At 48.0% G+C, this 20,823-nt stretch overlaps 1 protein-coding gene across 1 annotated transcript in view; it reads left to right on the top strand.

Moving 5' to 3' along the window:
• The window catches only part of LOC148535068 (uncharacterized), a 48,438-nt gene that overhangs the window by 13,002 nt on the left and 14,613 nt on the right, over nt 1-20,823 (top strand). The window contains exons 4-12 of the mRNA XM_088464754.1: nt 315-463; nt 1,664-1,771; nt 2,483-2,662; nt 6,057-6,601; nt 8,868-9,192; nt 14,465-14,675; nt 16,547-16,695; nt 16,804-16,917; nt 18,205-18,381. Coding sequence (XP_088320880.1) covers nt 315-463; nt 1,664-1,771; nt 2,483-2,662; nt 6,057-6,601; nt 8,868-9,192; nt 14,465-14,675; nt 16,547-16,695; nt 16,804-16,917; nt 18,205-18,381 — 1,958 coding nt within the window. The remainder of the gene's footprint in view (nt 1-314; nt 464-1,663; nt 1,772-2,482; nt 2,663-6,056; nt 6,602-8,867; nt 9,193-14,464; nt 14,676-16,546; nt 16,696-16,803; nt 16,918-18,204; nt 18,382-20,823) is intronic.

Below are 20,823 nucleotides of genomic sequence, written 5' to 3'. Positions count from 1 at the left end.
TCATTTTTCAAACACAGCCTGTGAGATGACAGTTGGGAGCTGATTGGCTGACACCTTATCACTTTTCACTCTGTCTCCTAACACTGCTTAGTAACTAGACCCCCAAGTTCCATAGCGTACACAAAGCTGGACAAGACCAGAACATATGCAATAAGGTACCTACTTGGCCGCAGTGACACCAACATTGATTTGAAAATAAATTTTAATTTATTTTACTCTTTGAGCAGATCAGGCTTGGGCAGGTTTGTGAATTGTGACTAAACAGTTGTTTATATATATATATATATTTATTTTTTTCTTTGTTATTTATGTAGGGATGTAAACATTTCCGCCAGCCTCTGCGCTCAGGGTGAGGATGATCCGGCAGCTTTCATACTTATAGAAAACACTCCCGGACAGGTTAATGAATGCCCCCCAGCGATTACCCGCCACAATATCACACTATGTTTCAGGATAACTACAGGTAACTGCATCTACAGTCTCTGCTTTTAATCAGATACTAATCAAATTATTATCTGAATAAAAGCAGACCTCCCAACACTGGACAATCATAATTTGGACTGGGGCATGCAGCTTTGGAGGGGCAATGGGAGACCGCTTCATAGTGGGCGCACCCACGTCTATTGTCTGCACTTCTCACATTAGAACACAAGTTTAATGTTGCTTTTATTCATATAGCTCATAACCTACCGCAAATCGGGAACATTCTGATTGCTGGATAGTCCCCTAAAATCGGACTGTCCCGACAAAATCGGGATGGTTGGGGGGGTATGTTGAAAGTTATTAAGGGGAGAGTTAATAAAGCTTGGAGAGAGATAAAATTGGAGATAAATAGCACCAACCAATCAGCTCCTAACTGTCACTTTACACAGGCTGTGGGCCTGATTCAGAGCCGAACGCTCTGACCAGAGCGCTCGCTCTGAATCAGGGCCCTCCTACATGTTCTTGGAGCGGCCTCTTGGACGCTCGCATAGCTGTGAGTTACCAAGATGATGGTCGCAATGGTCAAGACCATCGTGACCATCAGGCTTGCGACGAGACCCTGCGGTAGGGTCTCGCTGCCGCAAGCCCTGGAGTGATTTTGGCTCTATCAGAGCCAAAATCACTCCCACTGACATCACTAGTGATGTCAGTGGGGCTGGACCAAGACGGTAGATGTTCCCATGGGAACGCCTCCGTCTGGCAGCCACGCCCCTGGCACGCCCACCAAAGGGGGCGTGCTGTCACTCACCATCGACAGCACGCCCATCTTTGGTGGGAGACCCCGCACAACGGATTCCCCGTCGCTCGCCGGGTCTCGCGCATGCGCACGACGGAGCTCCCTCCGTCGTGCACATGCGCACTTAGGCACCATCGACCCGCTTGCGAGTGTACAGCGCTCGCGTGCGGCTCAGAATCAGGCCCTGTGTTTGAAAAATGACAGTTAGGAGCTGATTGGTTGGTGCTATTTATCGCCAATTTTATCTCCCTCCAAGCCTTATTAAATCTCCCCCTTAGTGCCAATATATAGTGTAAAATATAATTGCTGTTTATTAGCACACACGGCCGCACATGCACAAATACACCAACCCCTGATGTGTATATTAATAACATATAGCCTAGGTTACTAGTATACGACTGTCTGGGCTGCAACCTGTAGTTGTTTTCCCCTCTGTCATTGCAGATTGTGCCCTGTGGAAAGGAGATGAGGTCCTCTCAGAGCTTCTGACTGCTGTAATACAGTCTTTGCGGACCCTCTGCAGCTGTGATATATATTCAACCTTCTTCACAGGTGAGACATAAGCTGAAAGGGGATTTCTAAAGAGACAGTTGGATCAGGGGTATTTTAATACAGATGCAAAGCATACCTGCAAGCATTTAGGGGACTCCAAAGTGGGACGAGGGCAGGGTCGGACTGGCCCACAGGGATACAGGGGAAACCCCCGGTGGGCCCCACTGCTAGGGATCAAGTTCCAGACTGTGCACTTGTATTATATTGCACAGGATTTTGGTGTATTTTCTACAATGTATTGCTGTTATTAATCTGGTACATTATTATGCATTCACTAGCAATATTTACCATATCGATATATTTTAAGGGTCCCAGACCCAATTTGGAGGCTAGCCACACCCCTAAGTATGGGCCCCAATCACTGCATTCCCCTGGTGGGCCCTTCACGCCCCAGTCCGGCACTGGACGAGGGTGTGGCTGCGGTACATTGGGGGGGCCTGGCCACTCTCTAGTAAGTATGGCCACCCCCCCCCCCATAAAGGGCGGGTGAGAAGATCGCTTATCATGGCCATCCACCCCCCCCATAAAGGGCGGGTGAGAAGATCGCTATTATGTGTATTATTAAAACGCTTGCAAGTGGGTACGAAGCTCTGTCAGGTGGCCAGCTTCCAGTGGGTGGGAGGACTGTGTATATAAACCAGAGAACATTTTCTGCATTTATCCCTTTCTGTGTCTAAACAAAATGAATTGAATGTATTTATCTGTGCATAGGCCCCAGTCTTGCCTGTCAGCCGCGGTTGCTGACGCTACACGCCAGCCATAACGTAACATCAAATCTAGCTGATATCGAGCAGTTTGTGACGACGGGAAGTGTTTTAACTGTGCGCAACGAGAATGCTACAGTGACGCCATCCTGCGCCCAGCCAACAGCCATCCCGGCTCAGTCTCCAGGTAAAAGACACAATAAAATTGTCGCTAGACTGAATAAAACTGGTGCAATTGTTCCCTCTTTGATAGTTACTGGCCTAATGCTGCAGCTTCAGGCTCCTTGTATAAATTGTCTGGTGATGAGGCGCATTCTGCTGGCTTTCTCCCCCCCCCAATGATTAACAATAGTGAGTAACGCTGTATGTACGTACACTGGAACCCATATACCTTACAGCAGGGCGAACCAACCTGTCACTCTCCATCACTGGCCCTGGAATGAGTGACAGGTCATGCCGGGATTTGTAGTTCCACAATGACCTGCCGGGCCATGGGATGCCAACCTCTGCCAAGGAACCATTGCAGAAAAATGTATTATCACTGGAGACATCAATTCTGTTTCCCTATTATTTACTGTATTTTTACACAAACAGTGATAGGTTTATGTTACTTCCCTTTTAAACCAGATGTGTGGTTGGAGGTGGTGTAATACCTGTGGTCTTCTCAGGAACTCTATTAGGTAACACTGGGCCTGATTCAGAGCCGCACGCTCTGACAGAGCGCTCGCTCTGAATCAGGGCCGGTCTTTTTTATTTATAGAACAGCCTCCTGGCCACTCGCATAGCTGTTGGTGACCACCCACAGCTATAGCGAGCGGCCATGATGATGGTCGCCATGGTCAAGACCATCGCGACCATCGGGCTTGCGACGAGACCCTTGTGGTAGGGTCTCGTTGCTGCAAGCCCCAGAGAGATTTAGGCTCTAACAGAGCTGGAATCTCTCCAATGACATCACTTGTGATGTCAGTGGGGCTGGCCCCAAACATCTCAGCAGCAGCCCTCCTCACTCATCTCAGCTGCAGTCCTCCTCACTCAACTCAGCTGCAGTCCTCCTCACTCATCTCAGCTGCAGTCCTCCTCACTCAACTCAGCTGCAGTCCTCCTCACTCATCTCAGCTGCAGTCCTCCTCACTCATCTCAGCTGCAGTCCTCCTCACTCATCTCAGCTGCAGTCCTCCTCACTCATCTCAGCTGCAGTCCTCCTCACTCATCCCAGCTGCAGTCCTCCTCACTCATCCCAGCTGCAGTCCTCCTCACTCATCTCAGCAGCAGCCCTCCTCACTCATCCTAGCAGCAGTCCCTCTCAGTCATCTCAGCAACAGCCCTCCTCACTCATCCCAGCAGCAGCCCTCCTCACTCATCCCATCAACGGCCCTCCTCACTCATCTCAGCTGCAGTCCCTCTCATTCATCTCAGCTGCAGTCCTCCTCACTCATCCTCTGCAGCAGCCCTCCCCATTCATCTCAGCATCCCCTGGTAAATTATGGGAGTAAATGATGATCAGCAATTTGCAGATGAAAATGGTCGTCAGACAAGTTTGTTAAATGTTTGATCTAATCAATTTGTTCAAACAACAGTTTTTGTCCATTTTCCGGCATTTGGGAGCAAATTGCTGATTGTCATTTACTTTCATACCTTCCCAGATTTTCATTCCAACCAATCAACTAGTTGGATGGTTGGACAGAAAATCTTTACGTGTGTACCCAGCTTAAGTCTCCTTGGATTGTTACCTGGACTGCGTCTACTGGAACTTATTCATCAGAGTCTGGAGCCCAGCTGCAGGAACATAAAAAGATGAGATTATCCAAAAGTATACATGCTCTTTTAAAGGCCCCCGCACAGGTGTTAAAGTGGTCTGGAACGGGGTGGAACTGAGTTCCATCACCTCTAATGGTAGGTGGAACTAGTTCCACCTCTACCACGTCCCTGCACAGAAGTACCACAGACAGAGGGCCACTCTGTGTGGCAGCGGCCACCAACCTGCCTCGGTTTCCGGCTCCATGTTCTGCATCCTCCTCTGCCCTCCGTCCCCCCCTCTTGTCACTCACTCTTTGGGGCCAAGCTGCTGGTGGGAGAGGAGACACAGGGGTTGGGAGCTGCTCTAGAGGGACACGGGGGGATAAGTTACTGGTGAGAGAGGAATCAGGGGCAGGGAGCTGCTGGTGGGGGACACAGGGGCATGGAGCTGATGGTGGGGAACATGGGCAGGGAGCTGCTGGAAGGACACAAGGAGGTAAGCTGGAGAGACACAGGGGGGATGATATAGAGTGAAGACACTGGAATTGTGCTGGTGAGATGTGGGGGGAGCTGATGCTTGTGAAATACAGTAATATAGTGCTGAAGAAATGGTGAGGGGATGTCATTGGAGAGACACATGGAGGATAAAGCTGGTGAGATGCAGGGAGGTGGCACTGTAGAGATGCAGGGGGATGATGCTGGAGAGAAATGTAGGAGGATGAAAAATAAAATAATAATAAAAAATAAATAAAATTATTTATTTTAAGTGACCTAACATTGTAGTCTCAGCTAATGGCTGGAGTGCTAAAAAGCATATAAACTGTATTTTACACTGTCATAGCCCCCAAAGATTCTGGGGGTCTAAGCGGCCCCAGGACCCCGGCCATTCTCTTTACAGTTTCCTATACAGAGCTCCACCTAGCGTGGGGGGGAGTAGACGATGGAGGAGAGGCGTTCCACCACCTCTCCAGGACCACTGTAAGCCCTGCCCCCGCAGATGGCACGATTTGTGCTTGTATTGTGATGAATACGATCACACAGTTATTGAGACTTTTGTGATGGGCAAACAGTGTAAAACTATACGATCAGATATAGACAGATGATCATTAAGGAATGAAGCTGTTCCTAAAAGACAATAGTCATCACGCGCATGTGGCTTTTGCTCTCACTTCCTCAGTCTGGTTATCTGCCCAGGGAAGATAATCACAATCCTTGTCTAGACTAGGTCTGCCCTCACTGCCTCTGTGCATGATCTTATCTTGTTTCCCTACATCTCTCCACTCTACCCTCTGACGGCATCGGCTCCGCAGTCTCTGCATTTCTCAGTTCTGAAGGAGAAACCAGCTGGGGCGGCAGGTCCTTTGTCCCATGTTGTGCTCTTTACAGCTCACACAGAGGCGTACCTACAATGAGTGCACCCTGCACCCATACTTTTTTCTACTTATCTCTCCGAAGTCCCACGTCGGCCGGAGTGGCGCTACACAAAACGCTTGGAAAATGGCTGCGCCATTTTCCCGGTGTCATGTGCAGTAGACTCCGGGCACAGACGAGTGCCCGGAGTCTACTGCTGCTGTCAGTTCGCTGGCGGCTGCCGGGGAGAGAGGAGGGGGCCCCGGACGGGGAATGCACACTGAGTTCACACTAATGCAGGGTGGATGGGACTACAGCTCAAATAACTGTGCTAGATAAATGACAGTGAGAAGCTGATTGGTTGCTTTGGGCGGGATATGATGAGAATGCTTTGGGAAACGACTCAACTTATCTCTGTCCGTGGCTTGATACATCTCCCCCTGTATGTTCCTGTATTTTGTGTTATTAACAATCTCTCACTCCCATTTCTGCAGCATTTACTACAGATTCCTCTCCGTCTTATAACACTCCCGTCCTGCTGATTAGTGAAGTGAACCCGAATAACCCAGGATTAGCTGAAGACACAGAATATGTGGAGCTCTACCACACGAGCAGCAGCTCCGTCAGCCTGGATGGCTACTGGCTGGTCCTCTACAACGGGAGGAACAATATGGCTTACTATGCACTCAGCCTCACAGGCTTCTACACAGACAAAAATGGCTTCTTCCTGGTGGGCAGCACAAAGATGACCCCAAAGCCAAGCATTCCGCTGCGGGCTAACACCATTCAGAATGGGGCAGATGCAGTGGCATTGTATTACCGCCCGGGGAAGCCTTACTTTGCGAACATGCAGGTGACAGGGGATGGTCTGGTGGACGCTGTGGTCTATGTGTCACAAGCAAGGGATGATGCTTCAGGGCTCTTGAATGTCTTAGCCCCAGGACAGAGTGCTGTACATGAAAATGAAAAATTTATTGAGGAGGATGAGTCTTTAAGTCGCTGCCATGGGTTGGCGCCATTGGACCACTCCACTTTCCAGGTAAGTTGGCATGACATGTTACAGTAGGTGGCCTATGGTTATGTACAATGCACTTTAAACTTACCCATGTACCAGATAAATGACCTGGTATAGAGCTGTTAGAATAGATAGCTACCATATGATCAAAGTGAACTGTGTCCCAGTACTTTTGGCACTTTATCCCTCTCTAAGCTTTGATAAATCTCCTCCTAGGTTTTAAAACTTCTTTCTAAAAGTCTGATTTTTCCATTTCCTTCAATATTCTAGGAAGTTTATAAAGTACTAGCTGATGTACTCGGTTCTAATGTTTCCATAATCATCTCGCCACTCCAGTAACTCATTAATCCTTCACCTCTATAGTAATGCATCACTGCTATAGTAAGACATTACCCTCCCTCACCTGTGTACTAACACATTCCACTCCCTCACCTCTGTAGTAACACATTATTCCCTCTCACCTCTGTAGTAACACATTACCCTCCCTCGTCCGAGTTGTAACACATTCGACATTTCCCCACCCTCACCTGTGTAAAAATACAACCCTCCCTCACACCTTTAGTAACATTACTAACAATCATACCTGTATTAACGTATCCCCCTCCCTCACCTCTGGAGTAACACATTCCCCTCCCTCACCTTTGTAGTCGCACATTACCCCCACTCACCCCTTTAGGAACACATTCCCCTCCCTCACCGCTGTACTAACACATTACCCCCGCTTACTCCTGTAACACATTATCCTCCCTAACTCATGTTGTAACACATTCCCTTCCCTCACCCCATAGTAACACATTTGACATTACCCTCCCACTCCTGTGTAGTAACACCCCCCCATACCTGTGTAGTAACACATTCCATTCCCTCACCTCTATAGTAACACATTCCCCATCCTCCCCTCTGTAGTAACACATTAACTTCCCTTACTATTGAAATAAGGGAGCCACACCAACTGCCAGTGATGTTTGGCAGCACTTGGGGTGTCAGTTGGTGTTTGAATATTGAACTGTGCTGCAGCCACGATGAGTCAGTCAGGACATTGCACAGGGGGTGGAAAAATGTTAGCTCTTTTCACCCCCTTAGGAGTCGAATTTGGAAAAATCCCTTCTTTGGGCCGTTATCAATTAGCCGCGATAAGTCGTTAAGTTTTCGCCGGTGGCGTCATTTCGCCAGGCGAGAACTTATCCCCGTATTCAATTCCAAAGACTTTTCGCCGGTGCGAAAAGTCTGCGCCTTGTAACCAGCGCAAAAGATTCGCCTCTGAATGCAAGAAAAGTACAGAGTTGGGGGTTAGGGGTACAAAGTTGCGGGAACACCCCTGCAGCCTTGGGACAGTCCCCCAAAGGTATACTGCATCAAAAAAAGTGTAAAAAATAGTTTAGATCACCCCAAAAAAGTACTTTCATTTTGGGGGCGAAAAAGTCCAAAGTTGGGGGACAAACTTAAAAACTAGCGAAATAGACTCCAGGGGGGTCCCCAAGTATGCCCCAGGTGTTTTTAAGTTTGCAGGTGATTGCTGAAGGTGCATTTTTTAAAACCTCACTTTAGCGACTTTTAACCATGCTAGCACGCATTTTCATGTACTCCAAAATTACTGGAACTACTTATTTTGTAAAAAAACTGCTAAATGCTATTCTTCACCACTTGTGCAAAGATGCTAAATAGCAGCTATTGAGAGCATTTCAGCACCCCAAATACCTTCAGCAGGGATATTCGGGGGTATCCATAGTGATCCCCAATGTTAGTGTATCTTTTGGGGGGTGTCAGGCTGATTTCCCCAAATCTGACAGCACTTTTCGCCTGTTTGAGTTTCACCGGGACACGTTTTCGCGTCCTTTGGAATTGAATAGGGCGAAAAGCGGCCGCGGTCACGGAAAATGTTTTCTCCTAACACACGCGATGTAGGCGGAAATTCTGGCAGGCGAAAAGGACTGGACTTTTCGCGGCTAAATGAATACGGCCCTTTGTTGGTACCTACATCATGGTAGAAAATTTAGAAATATACTCCCCAATTTTCATGTTTCTAGGTCCAGGGGTTTGGGCTGGGCGTTGATGAGTCAGTAAATCAGTCAGTCAGGAAAAACAGCTAAAAATAAAAGTAAATCACCAATTTACGTCAATTTACTGTTCCTTCTTCCCTTTTTTTTTTGGGAACACGCGCATTGCATGTTTCAGCCATGCTGTTATTATTTGCCCTGTACAAGATACCTGATTTCATTAAGCTGCATTTTAACAATACTCTGTACGGCCCACACAGTACTGTAGAAATATTTCCGTTTTATGTTTTCAGATCACTAAGACTACCCCTCTTACAGAGAATGACTGTGAGGCTGGGCCCCTATCCTCACCTTCACCTGTGACCCCTGGCCATCCCAGAACCTCTTCCCATTCTGTGACATCCGCCTTGCCCGCCATGCTGATGATCAGTGAGGTGGGCGTAATGCAGGGCTCTGTGCCATATGTCTACGTCGAGTTAAAAGGACCACCCGGAGGCCAAATCTGGGACCACACCTTGGTCATGTATAATAGAGATGGGAAGGTATACGATCGCTTCGGATTGAAAGGCATAATTGGTTCTAATGGCTTATACCTGATCAGCGTCAATGGCACCGGTGGTAAGTTGCTCTTGTACTGTAGCTAAGATGACATGAGGAGCACTACACACAGGTTCTACATGAGTGTGATTGGTTTGGGATGTGTGTGAAGTGGATAAAAGGACTGCGGGATCCGGTGGGTGGGGCTATATATATATAATTATCTATTTTGTTTTCCCTCTTGCTTGTGATAAAAAGGAAGGAGGTACTCCATTACACTTTAATCTGAACATACCCACATTGGAAAGTCCGGATTGAAAAAGCTACATGCCATATCTGAAAATTTTTGAAAATTTTTTGTGTTTAGTTGTCGTTCTATAGATCAGTGACTGTTACTGTACTTCATGTAATCCCTCCCGCGTGTATGTATGTAAGTGTGGAGAGATTTAACAAGGTCACGGTATCAGGTATTAGGTTCACCTATTCTTAATGCCCTGCGGGTGTCCTATACTTAGCTGAGATTTGGTCACCAGCCAGGAGATGATTCCAGTTGCAGAGACAGCCTCGGTTGGGATGTACCGTGTGAAATGCTGACCCTTGGCTCAACTCACATACTCAACAAGCGATTAGCATTCTTACAGTATAAGCTAAGGAGGGCTATCATAAGTGCCTGTCCTAAAATGAGGCGAGACGAGAACCCAGAGGCATCACATCCGAGGCTCAGCGGAGTCGAGGTAGGTACTCACTGCCTCTGCTGAGCCCCAGCACGAATTTCCCCATCTTCCCGCCGTCACTGACTGGTCTGCAATAATTAAAACAGGGGGAGATGTATCAAACCTTATGGGGACAGCTGGAGAAGTTGGCATAGCAACCAATCAGATTCACGCTATCATTTTATGGCATGTACTAGAAGATAGCTATAAGCTGATTGGGTGCTATGGGCGACATGCCCCTCCCCCTCAGTCTCCAGCACTCCTTCCTTCAAAGACTGTAGTGCAGTGATTGAGAAATAGGAACGGGGTATTCCTCTGCTCCGGTCCGCCCTCCGCCCACCGCGTCCATTGCTGCACCCTCTACCTCGTTGAGCATCCAGTGACCCGCAGTAACAAGGGGGCGACAGTCAACAATTGCCATCTTGTGTAGCAAGAGTGAATTTAGCAACCCTGAACATCATATGTCACATGTATATTGTGAATAACTATATATAATTAAGTGTACACATTTTTTCATTAGCAACAATGACATTGCTTTTATTGTAACACCCTCACTTACTACCAGACGTATACTCCCCGCAATAGTAAGTACAATAAATCAGTTATGTGATGTCTCTGTGTTTTATAACACCACCACTAGTTTTGGCCTTAGGAGGGCAGTATAAAGAGTGAGGGTATGTAGCCAGGAGCCCGAAAATTAAATCCCGGCATGGGACTAATGATAGACGTCTAAATACCACCGCCTATCATAAGCCCCATGCCGAAATCCCGACACCCCGCATATCGATCGTAGGTAAGCCGGGCGTCAGGAGGGAACGGATAGCCGTGGGGGGAGGGTTAAATTTAGGGTCTCCCAGGGGGACTTAGAGTTAGGCCCCAGTGGCAAACGCAGGATTTTGAAAGGGAGTTTCCAGTACTTGGTTACAAAACCAATGGCAAAAATCTAAACACATACGGGCAGCACTCCTCCTCCTCCTCCTCCTCCTCCTCCTCAATAATCCAAGCTTGTTAATTCATTACTGTGCAACCTTTCAGATGCCTTGACAAAATATGTAATAAATGCATCTGAAAAGTGGCACAGAAATGGATTAATAAGCTTGGATTACTGAGTACCCGAGGAGAGCGCTGCCTGTATCTGATTGTATGAGACTGAGCTATGCTTAGAGCTTATTATATGCACTCAGGATATGCCCACCACGGGCCTAGTGTCCAACAACCCCGGTGGTCTAGGGAGGATTAAATAAGTGAAAGTGGGCGAAGCCGCCTACCATGGCGCTGGGAGAGGCTGCAGTGGGGAGATTCGTTTAGGTCTTTTCCTTTCCACCACTGCAGCCTCTCCGTTCCTCAGCTTCTTGATCCTCATCTTCTTGCTGCTGGTCTGTCCAGGCCAGCGGCGCCTCCTATTCTTGACCAGCTCTTCCTTCTTCTTTTCTTCTGGAAGTCTTCTTTCCTCCCTCTCTGCTCCTCTCCCTTTGCAGCAGCACACCTTTCCTCACTGCATCACACACCTCTCCTCATGCTCACACCTACCCTCCCCATAGCACTCACCTCTTCTCACACCTCCCCTCCCCATAGCACTCACCTCTCCTCACACCTCCCCACCTCCCCTCACCACAGCACTCACCTCTCCTCACACCTCCCCTCCACACAGCACTCACTTCTCCTCACACCTCCCCTCCACACAGCACTCACTTCTCACACCTCCCCTCCCCACAGCACTCACTTCTCCTCACACCTCCCCTCCCCACAGCACTCACTTCTCCTCACACCTCCCCTCCCCATAGTACTCACCTCTCCTCACACATCACCTCCCCACAGCACTCACTTCTCCTCACACCTCCCCTCCCCATAGCACTCACCTCTCCTCACACCTCCCCTCCACACAGCACTCACTTCTCCTCACACCTCCCCTACCCATAGCACTCACCTCTCCTCACACCTCCCCTCACCACAGCACTCACCTCTCCTCACACCTCCCCTCCCCACAGCACTCACTTCTCCTCACACCTCCCCTCCCCACAGCACTCACCTCTCCTCACACCTCCCCTCCACACAGCACTCACCTCTCCTCACACCTCCCCTCACCACAGCACTCACCTCTCCTCACACCTCCCCTCACCACAGCACTCACCTCTCCTCACACCTCCCCTCACCACAGCACTCACCTCTCCTCACACCTCCCCTCCACACAGCACTCACCTCTCCTCACACCTCCCCTCCACACAGCACTCACCTCTCCTCACACCTCCCCTCCACACAGCACTCACCTCTCCTCACACCTCCCCTCCACACAGCACTCACGGTGGCACCTCCCCTCACCACAGCACTCACCTCTCCTCACACCTACCTTCTCCTCACAGCAGCACACCCTCTCCTCACATGACCACTCACCTCTCCTCACCTCACTGCAGCACTCACTTCTCCCCTCACCACTCACCTCACGCCACCCCTCCCCTCAGCAATCGCCACAGCACTCTGTTCCCCTTACCTATACACAAAGCCCATCAACATTTGTACACAGACCCTCACTATTTGTACACACAGACCCTCACCATCTGCCTACACAGTGCACACAGCCCCTCACTAAATGATCTGCATACACACAGCACCTTACATCTGCTCTGTGTGTATGCAGATCAGATAGTGAGGGGCTGTGTGTTCTGTGTATGCAGATGATGAAAAGGCTGTGTGTACAGTGTATATGCAGAGCAGATGTAAGGTGCTGTGTGTATGCAGATCAGATAGTGAGGGGCTGTGTATACTGTGTATGCAGATGGTGAAGGGGTTGTGTAATACAGCCCCTACACCATTTGCTTACACAGTACACACAGCCCCTTCATCGGCATAATCGGCATACACACAGTACATACAGCCACCTCACCGGCATTTCTGCACATAGCCCCGCTCTCTCAGGACTCGCTTCGCCGCAGTGGTGTGCACCCTTCCCTTCAGGATCCCCGGTAGCATATTAGAATAGTGCGCCGGCCGCGCTGACCGACAGCCAATTAGGAGCGGCCATGTGGCCGCTATTGATTGGTTGCCGGCCGTGTCGACCAACAGCCAATTAGAAGAGGCCACGTGGCCGCTCCTGATTGGATGCCGGTCCGCGAGCCATGATTAGCTTGCGCGACTGGCGTTAGTGTACAAATTTTCCGCCGGGTCCCTTATTAAGGTGCACGGCAATGGATCGGCGGGCGGGGGGGGTTTCTAGGTACTCGGAAACCCCCCCTGCGTGTGCGCCTGGGCCCCCCCCCCCCGCATGGCAACCAATCAGATTCTAGCTATTATCTTCTAGAAGGTGCTGGATAAATGATAAGTAGAATCTGATTGGTTGCTATGGGCAACATCTCCACTTCTAAAAACCCGCACTTTAGTAAATATACCCCTAAGAGCCTGATTCAGCACGATTCGCTATTGCGATCGTGGCTGCGTAAACATATGCAATTCAGCTGCGAAAATATTCTAATGTTTGCAACCGCTTAGCCAGCATAGAGACGCTCTATTACCGCTTTTTCACATCCGTAATACCTCGCAGTCCTGCGTACACAACGGTAGCATTGAGTAACAACGGGCCGCAGAATTACAGCAGCTCTGACCTGTCTCGGAAATTGTAAGTCTCGTCGCCCACAGTGAGTACACAAGCTGCGTATGCCGTCGCAGTGGCTAATTTATGCACGCCAATGTAACAGCGTTCAAACGTACAGGCACGCCTGCGTTTCTCCAACCACCCCCCCCCCCCCGTCACCACCTCCAAACGCTGACCTCCCATCACTCACTCTGCGACGGCTTTCTATGTGAATGTGTAATCGCAGTGCGATCGCAATGCTGTGGCTGCGCACACGCATTGCGGTGCATACGTATGCGCAGTACGCACCATCGGCCAATCTGTGTTCGCGGTTGCAGTTGTGATCAAATGCTGAATCAGGCCCTAAGAGCATTTCAATCACAATGCTAAAATATAGGTCACTATAGCAAAAAGTATATCTGCAAACTGATTCCATTCAGTGCAATCAAAAAAAGATTTTGAGCATAATTATCTTTTAATACACTTTATACTTTTTACTGAAGAGAATTTACGATACAGAAAAGAATCTGGCATAGCTATGGGTGACCACCCACAGCTATAGCGAGCGGCCAAAAAGATAGTCGCGATGGTCAAGACTATCGTGACCATCGGGCTTGCGACCTTGTGGTAGGGTCTCGTTGCCGCAAGCCCTGGAGTGCTTTCGGCTCTATCAGAGCCGAAGGCACTCCCACTGACATCACTTGTGATGTCAGTGGGGCCGGCCCCAGATGGTAGGCGTTCCCATGGGAATGCCTCCGTCTGGGCAGCCACGCCCCCGGCACGCCCACCAAAGGGGGCGTGCTGTCACTCACCATCGACAGCATAACCCCTTTGGTACGAGACCCATAGCGACGGCTTGGCCGTCGCTATCTGGGTTTCGCGCATGCGCACGACGGACCATGCGCACTGGGCCAACATCGACCCGCTTGCGAGCGCTCAGCGCTCGCGAGCGGGTCTGAATCAGGCCCTCTGTCCGGCTCTCAGTAGCAAATGTTCTTGATTTGTCATCTGAATTTGAAATCTCAAATTGTAGCTGCAAAACACTTCTGATCTGTCCATTGCTTTCCGCCCACAGACCAGAAGCTCCCCCTGCAGTTCCGCCCCTACAATCTCACCACAGAGGCCTTGGCACTGTACAGAGGGCGTCCCGAGTATTTCCCGCTGGGATCCTCCCTGACTCAGAGCGATCTTTTGGACGTATTTCTTTATACGTGGGAAAGGAGCGCAAGCACAGACGTTCTAAGGGATCTGAGAACGCACACTGTCACTTTGTACGGAGAGCAGACGTGAGTATCAGACCACACATGTACTATCGGGAATCAGTATGTATGACCGCCGGCCGCATGGTTCAAATCACGATGCTGGAAGACCGGCAGCAGTGAGGATCCCGACAGGGGATTTAGGTAAGTAAAACTAACTCTGTCCCCCCCTAACCCTCCCCTAGGGGTGCCTAACCCTAACCTCCCCCCTTAGCGCCTAACCCCCCCTAAGTGTCTAAACCTAACCCCTCCGTCCCCGCAGCCGAAACCTAAGTCTCCCAGGGGGTGCCTAACCCGAACCCCCCCCCCTTTCCCGTGCCTAACCCTAAGTCCCCCTGAGAGCCCCTAACCTAACCCTCCCCCCCCAAGGCTGTCCGTGCCCGCCGCCCAGCTTACCCTCGGATAGGTGTCGGGATTTCGACACCTATCATTAGACCCCTGCTGAGATTAGACAGTCGGGAAGCCAGCAGTCGGCATTCCGACCGTCGGCTTCCTGACTGCATACCGTACTAACGTGCCTATCCACCTTCAGATCACTTGACTAAACACATTGCTTCATAAGATAGATATCGAGATATATATATATATATCTTTACACACACCCTGTCTGTCTGACCATGCCCTCTATAGACTGTAAGCTCTCAAGATCAAGTCCCTCTTCCCTCATGTGCTTTTCCCTCTCTCACTTATACCATGGGTGCAGTAGGTATTACCGCCGGCCGCATGGCCGATGGTTCAAATCCCGACAGCGGAAGCCCGGCAGGGGTGAAGATCCCGATCGCTAATAAGGTAAGTATCACTAACCCTATTTTCCACCCTAAACCTCTCTTAGGGGTGCCTAACCTCCCCCCAAGTGCCTAACTCTGCCCCCCCCCCCCAATGTGCCTAAACCTAACCCCCCACCCCTTCCCCGCAGCCTAAACCTAAGTCTCCTGGGCGGGGGTGCCTAACCCTAACCACCCCTTCCCCTAGCCTAAACCTCCCAGGGGGCTGCCTAACCCCAAGTCTCCCCAGGAGCCCTAAAACCTAACCATCCCTTCATTCGGTATGCCGGGCGTCGGGCTCCCGGCGTAGGTCTAATGACAGGCGTCGGGTTTTCGACGCCTGTCATTAGTACCTTGCCAGGATTAGACAGTCGGGAAGCCGGCGGTCGGCATTTAGACCGTCGGCTTCCTGACAACATCCCTTATGACTGTACATGCAGCAATGGTCATAGACTCATATAGCTTGTGTCCTATGTACTGCAATGTCTTGTACTGTAAGTCTATTGCACTTTTTTCTTATTTAGTTTGCAGTAATTCTTTTTATGAATTATTTAAGGAGGTGCGGACCCCTTGTGGCACCATATAAATAATGCATAATAATATTATTATCATTATTATTAATGACAATAATAATAATATATTAACAAAACAGAAGAACAATATGACAATACAATACCATTATGATTTCCCCATGCTTTTGTTATCAACATGACACATCACAAGATTTACTTTATTTATCTGATCCCCAATTTTACAATGATTTAATGACTGAAATAACCTGGATGTAATGAATTGATGGATGTAAGTAGCAGGCTTGTTTATTCAATAATATATCCCAGGAAAGAGGTCTCCTGGGAGATATGTCTCCCACTTGGTTTCTCTGTTTCCAGCTGGTTGTTGTACATACTGTGCTCCTCCTACAGTAACATTATAGAGCAGCGCCCTCTAGCTGCAGCTCAGATAAATCACGCTCTGTTACAAATGCACTATTATTAAATATTAACATACTTGCGGCACTTTTGTGTGAGATTAAATATATATATATTTTTAATATATTATCTTAGCAGACAGATACTGAATGGCGGCTATTTGGAATTTTTATATTATATTATTACATCTTTTATCCTACTGAAGGTTGGTGTCGGTGAGTCGCTGCACTGCCCCCGAGGGATCCGTCACCCAACTGCTGCCCGTCCAGCACCCCAGCCCAGGCACCGAAAACATTTGTCCCTCCACCGTGACCTCAATACGGCTTGATCTTTGTGTGAAAGGCCCCACAATGGGTAATTGGGGACTCTGTTATATATTGCACAACAATTAGTATGTAACGAGCACTGGTGCACATAGCTGTGCATACTTGCAGTGTAACTGACAGCATGTTTCTCTTGCAGATTGCCCTGGATGGGAGATAATGAATCAGAACGTACTGGATAAGTTGAAAACCAGCCTCAGCCAGTCCATGGAAAAACACTGCTCATGTTTTACACCGCCATCATACATACAAGGTCACTTCACATCCCCTTTAACCAGGTTTCACATGCACTGCAACTAGCTTATCTAGCATTAACTGCCCTTACCCACTATCCATAATTAGAACTTATCCATTGCGTATACACATTAGAGGAAGCCATTTTTTGGATGCAGCCTATCAACTTCTCTAGAAACTAGTGACATCACTGAGACATACACACACAAAATGGCTGCCTTTACTTGATTAAGGCTGCTATAGTCTTTATAATGAAAAGGGCTCGGGGTTAGGGACGGCCATCGTCCATTGATAGTTAAAAACCATCGATTGTTAACTACCTTTGGCTGACGGTTTTGCCCAAACCAATGGTTCTCTGCCATCATGTTAGACTGGAAACTAATGTTTTTTTCGTCTGGTTCTTGACGTCACAAGGCTTAGCCCCTGCCCGTGGCCTGCCAAGCCTCCACACCTGTGCTGATTGGCCCATGACCCGGCTGAGGGGTGCAAAAAATAGATAAAAGGTTCTGTGCCATTGACGCTAATCACCAATGGAACCATTGATGGTGACTATCGATGGGCTGCCCACCGATGGCCATCCCTACTCAGTTTCATACTCGAGACCAGGGGTATTCATCATTTGACCCTTCAGCTGCTGTGGAACTTCAAATCCCAGCATTCCCTGTCAAAGTTTTCTAATTGCGTCATGCTAAATCTGTAGCAGGGGATAATGGGATGTGAAGTTCCACAGTAGCTGGAGGGCCGCATGTTGAATACCCCTGCTCTAGGCAATATTGCATCGATTATTGGGTCATTTTTAAAGGATTATATCTATAAAACGAGACTTTTTTTGCCCACTGAATACGCCCCAGGGCACAGTGAATGAACCCATTCGGGGGAATGAGCAGTGCTCCCAGTCTAAAGTAGACACCTCAGGATGTCTGGCGCAGCAGATTGGGGTATCAGAGAGTAGGGTTCAGCTTATAAATCTCATCCTGTGTATGTTATTGGAAGTAGTGACTGCTCTGGTATCGATTAGTCTTTACTGACATGCGTTTTCATATTAAACAGGGCAGTCCTGATCTTAAAACTTACATTGTGGGAGAGATGTATCAAACCTTGGAGAGAGATAAAGTGGATAAGTAACCCATAGCAACCAATCACCTAATAACAGAAGCTGATTGGTTGCTTTTGGCAACTTTTCTACTTTATCTCTCCTCAAATTTTAATACATCGCACCCTGTGTGAAGGGACATTTATTCCTTGTGGTTCCTTTTTACTCCATTATTCCAAAATCTGAATCCCACCTCCATCTTCCTCTCATTAGACCTGAATATCATGTGTACGCAGGAGAAGATGACCCTCTCTGGCAGTGTCCTGACTACTGACAGCGACCAGCACCTTATACAGAGATGGAACGCAGAGCTGCTCACCCATGAAATGCCCTTACAGGACAGCTCTCTGGGGCATTACACAGGGTGTTTTGTGACGGAGAAGAGACAAGGTAACACGTGCAAGGGATTGTCATGATCATGGCTTAATCAGGAATTATTACCCCCAAAAGATAGGCGTACCTATGACGTTGCATTGCAGAAGTTTTCAAAGGAGTTAATGGAATATTTTTTCGTGCCTCGATAGCGATAGGCATTGATTCTCTCTTGTCTCTGCAACGTCGATATTTTCCGATATTCGATGTGATACTCCATCCGATATATGCTGGGTGATCTATCGAACGGATTATTATTCTAAAGCGACATCTTGAAGTGCCTGCCAGCTACTTGTTCTTACCCACCTCAGGCCTAGTGCTAGTGGATATTGCTATTGCGCACGTTCAGCACGATATATATCGACACTCAGAAATATCATGATTTCATGTGACGATATGTATATCTTCCGATTCACACAAACCGATTTTCTATCTATTCGGAATATCGATACGGAATAGCTGATTGGCCATCCCTAGTCCTTAGTAATGTAGGGGGTGTGGCCTCTTTTTGTTGCGGTTACAGAGATATAGATGTTGCTGTAAGATTAATTCTGTGGTTCTGTATGGTCCATTGTATAACTTGGATAGATGGGCCTTCATACTTACTTTTGCCTGTGACTAAGGGGTTTACACAATATCTGAATAAAACTACATGAATTATGAGTGTGGCAATTGGTAAACCTGTACCGTGTATAATCATTAGTCACTTCTGAGGTTTTATCTGTTGCACGGGGGCCCTGACAGCGTATTAAGGGGCATATGTATCAAAGCTTGATGTGAGATAAAATTGAGAAATATATATCACCAACCAATCAGCTCCAAACTATCATTTCTTAAACACAGCCTGCAAAATGTTAAGTTAGAAGCTGATTGGTTGGTGATATATATCTCACAATTTTATCTCACATCAAGCTTTGATACATATGCCCCTTAGTGCAGGATTACTGGTACATTGAAATTTACTTAAGCCAAGAAATATTGTCCTAAAAACTGCTATGCCATTTATGACCTCTGAGATATCATGCACATTATCATATATTTTTTTGCATTATGTAGTTTGCAGACAGGCAAGATTCCTATTACAACCTAACATCTGTGATACAGCCATTGCCTGGGAACTTCTTACCTGGAGATTTTGGCAGGGCATTATACTGAACGATTAGATAAGAGAATCAGCCTGTGCACACACATGGGGAAGAGAAGTCAAAACATGGCAACTGTACGAGAGTGACAGACATGTGTTCAGCTTCCCTCTCTGTTCATATTTCCACCGCTGTGTTATGCAACGTGAGGCTCTGCAGGAGTTCTCAGGGTAAAACTCCCATGATCCTTAGCTGTGCACGGCAACAGGATAATCTCTGGGTCTTTTATATGCTTGACCTTTAATATGGAAGGCAGTCTTTTACTTGGCTGAAGTCCCTGACCTCTGTCTTTTCACTTTCACCATCGTTACAGTATCGTACCTAAGGGGGGACATCCGATACTTGGCTATTAATAAGACGGCCCAGAGAAGAGCAAAGCCACAAGCGATAGATGATATCACAAGCTCGCCCCCTCCCCGCACCCTGGTCAATGGGAAACTGCCATTTGTAGCGCAGCCAACCTAGATTTGCGCTACAGTCATTGGGTGCTTAACTCCAAAATCTTGCACACAGCTGTGACGTAAAAACATTGTAAGAAACTATCAACTTTTATAGTATGTCAGAGCTTATTTACTTACCCATTACTACGTTTCATGCACCTGACAGTAGGGAGTACTGTGTCTCACAAAGGTAATCTATTTCCGATGGCCTCCAATGCAATTAGGGTTGAACTGTCTGTAGTTATCATTCCTCTAATGACAGATGTGCTGTGTTTACATGTATCGTTGTCTGTTTATATGGAGCATGGAGCCGTATTCAATTTGAGCGGACCCACGATACTTTTTTGCCTACTTCGCCTGTTTTGCGGGCGGAAAAGTATTGCGCGCATGCCTGCGTATCGCCGTATTCAATTTGAAAGTAGGCGAAAACGGGACCCGGCGAAAAACTTAAACAAGCGGAAAGTACTGTCAGATTTGGGGAAATCAGCCTGACACCCCCCAAAAGATGCTCTGACATGGGGGTTCGCTATGATACCCCCCGATTTGGCTTGCTGAAGGTATTTGGTGTTTTTAAACGGGCTCAATAGCTGCTCAATAGCGTTTTTGTATAAGTGGTGCAGAATAGTATTCAGGAGGTTTTTTTGCAGAAAATAACTTATCCCAGCAAATTTGGGGTACTTGAAAATGGGGTTCAGCATATTTTAAAGTTGCTAAAGTTAAGTTGAAAAAAACGTGAAAAATCCACCTGCCGCAAGTCCCTGCAATTCAAAAAACACCTGGGGCATACTTGGGGGGGCCCCCCCAGAGGCAAGTTCGCTAGTTTTTAACTTTGTCCCCCAACATTTTTCCGCCCCCATATTTAAAGTGATTTTTTTGGG

The sequence above is a fragment of the Taudactylus pleione genome, unplaced genomic scaffold (genome assembly GCF_031769625.1).
Source record: "Taudactylus pleione unplaced genomic scaffold, aTauple2 ptg000061l, whole genome shotgun sequence".
Taxonomy (NCBI): Eukaryota; Metazoa; Chordata; class Amphibia; order Anura; family Myobatrachidae; genus Taudactylus; species Taudactylus pleione.
Note: the sequence above shows the minus strand (reverse complement) of the source record. Positions and strands in the feature narration are given on the sequence as shown.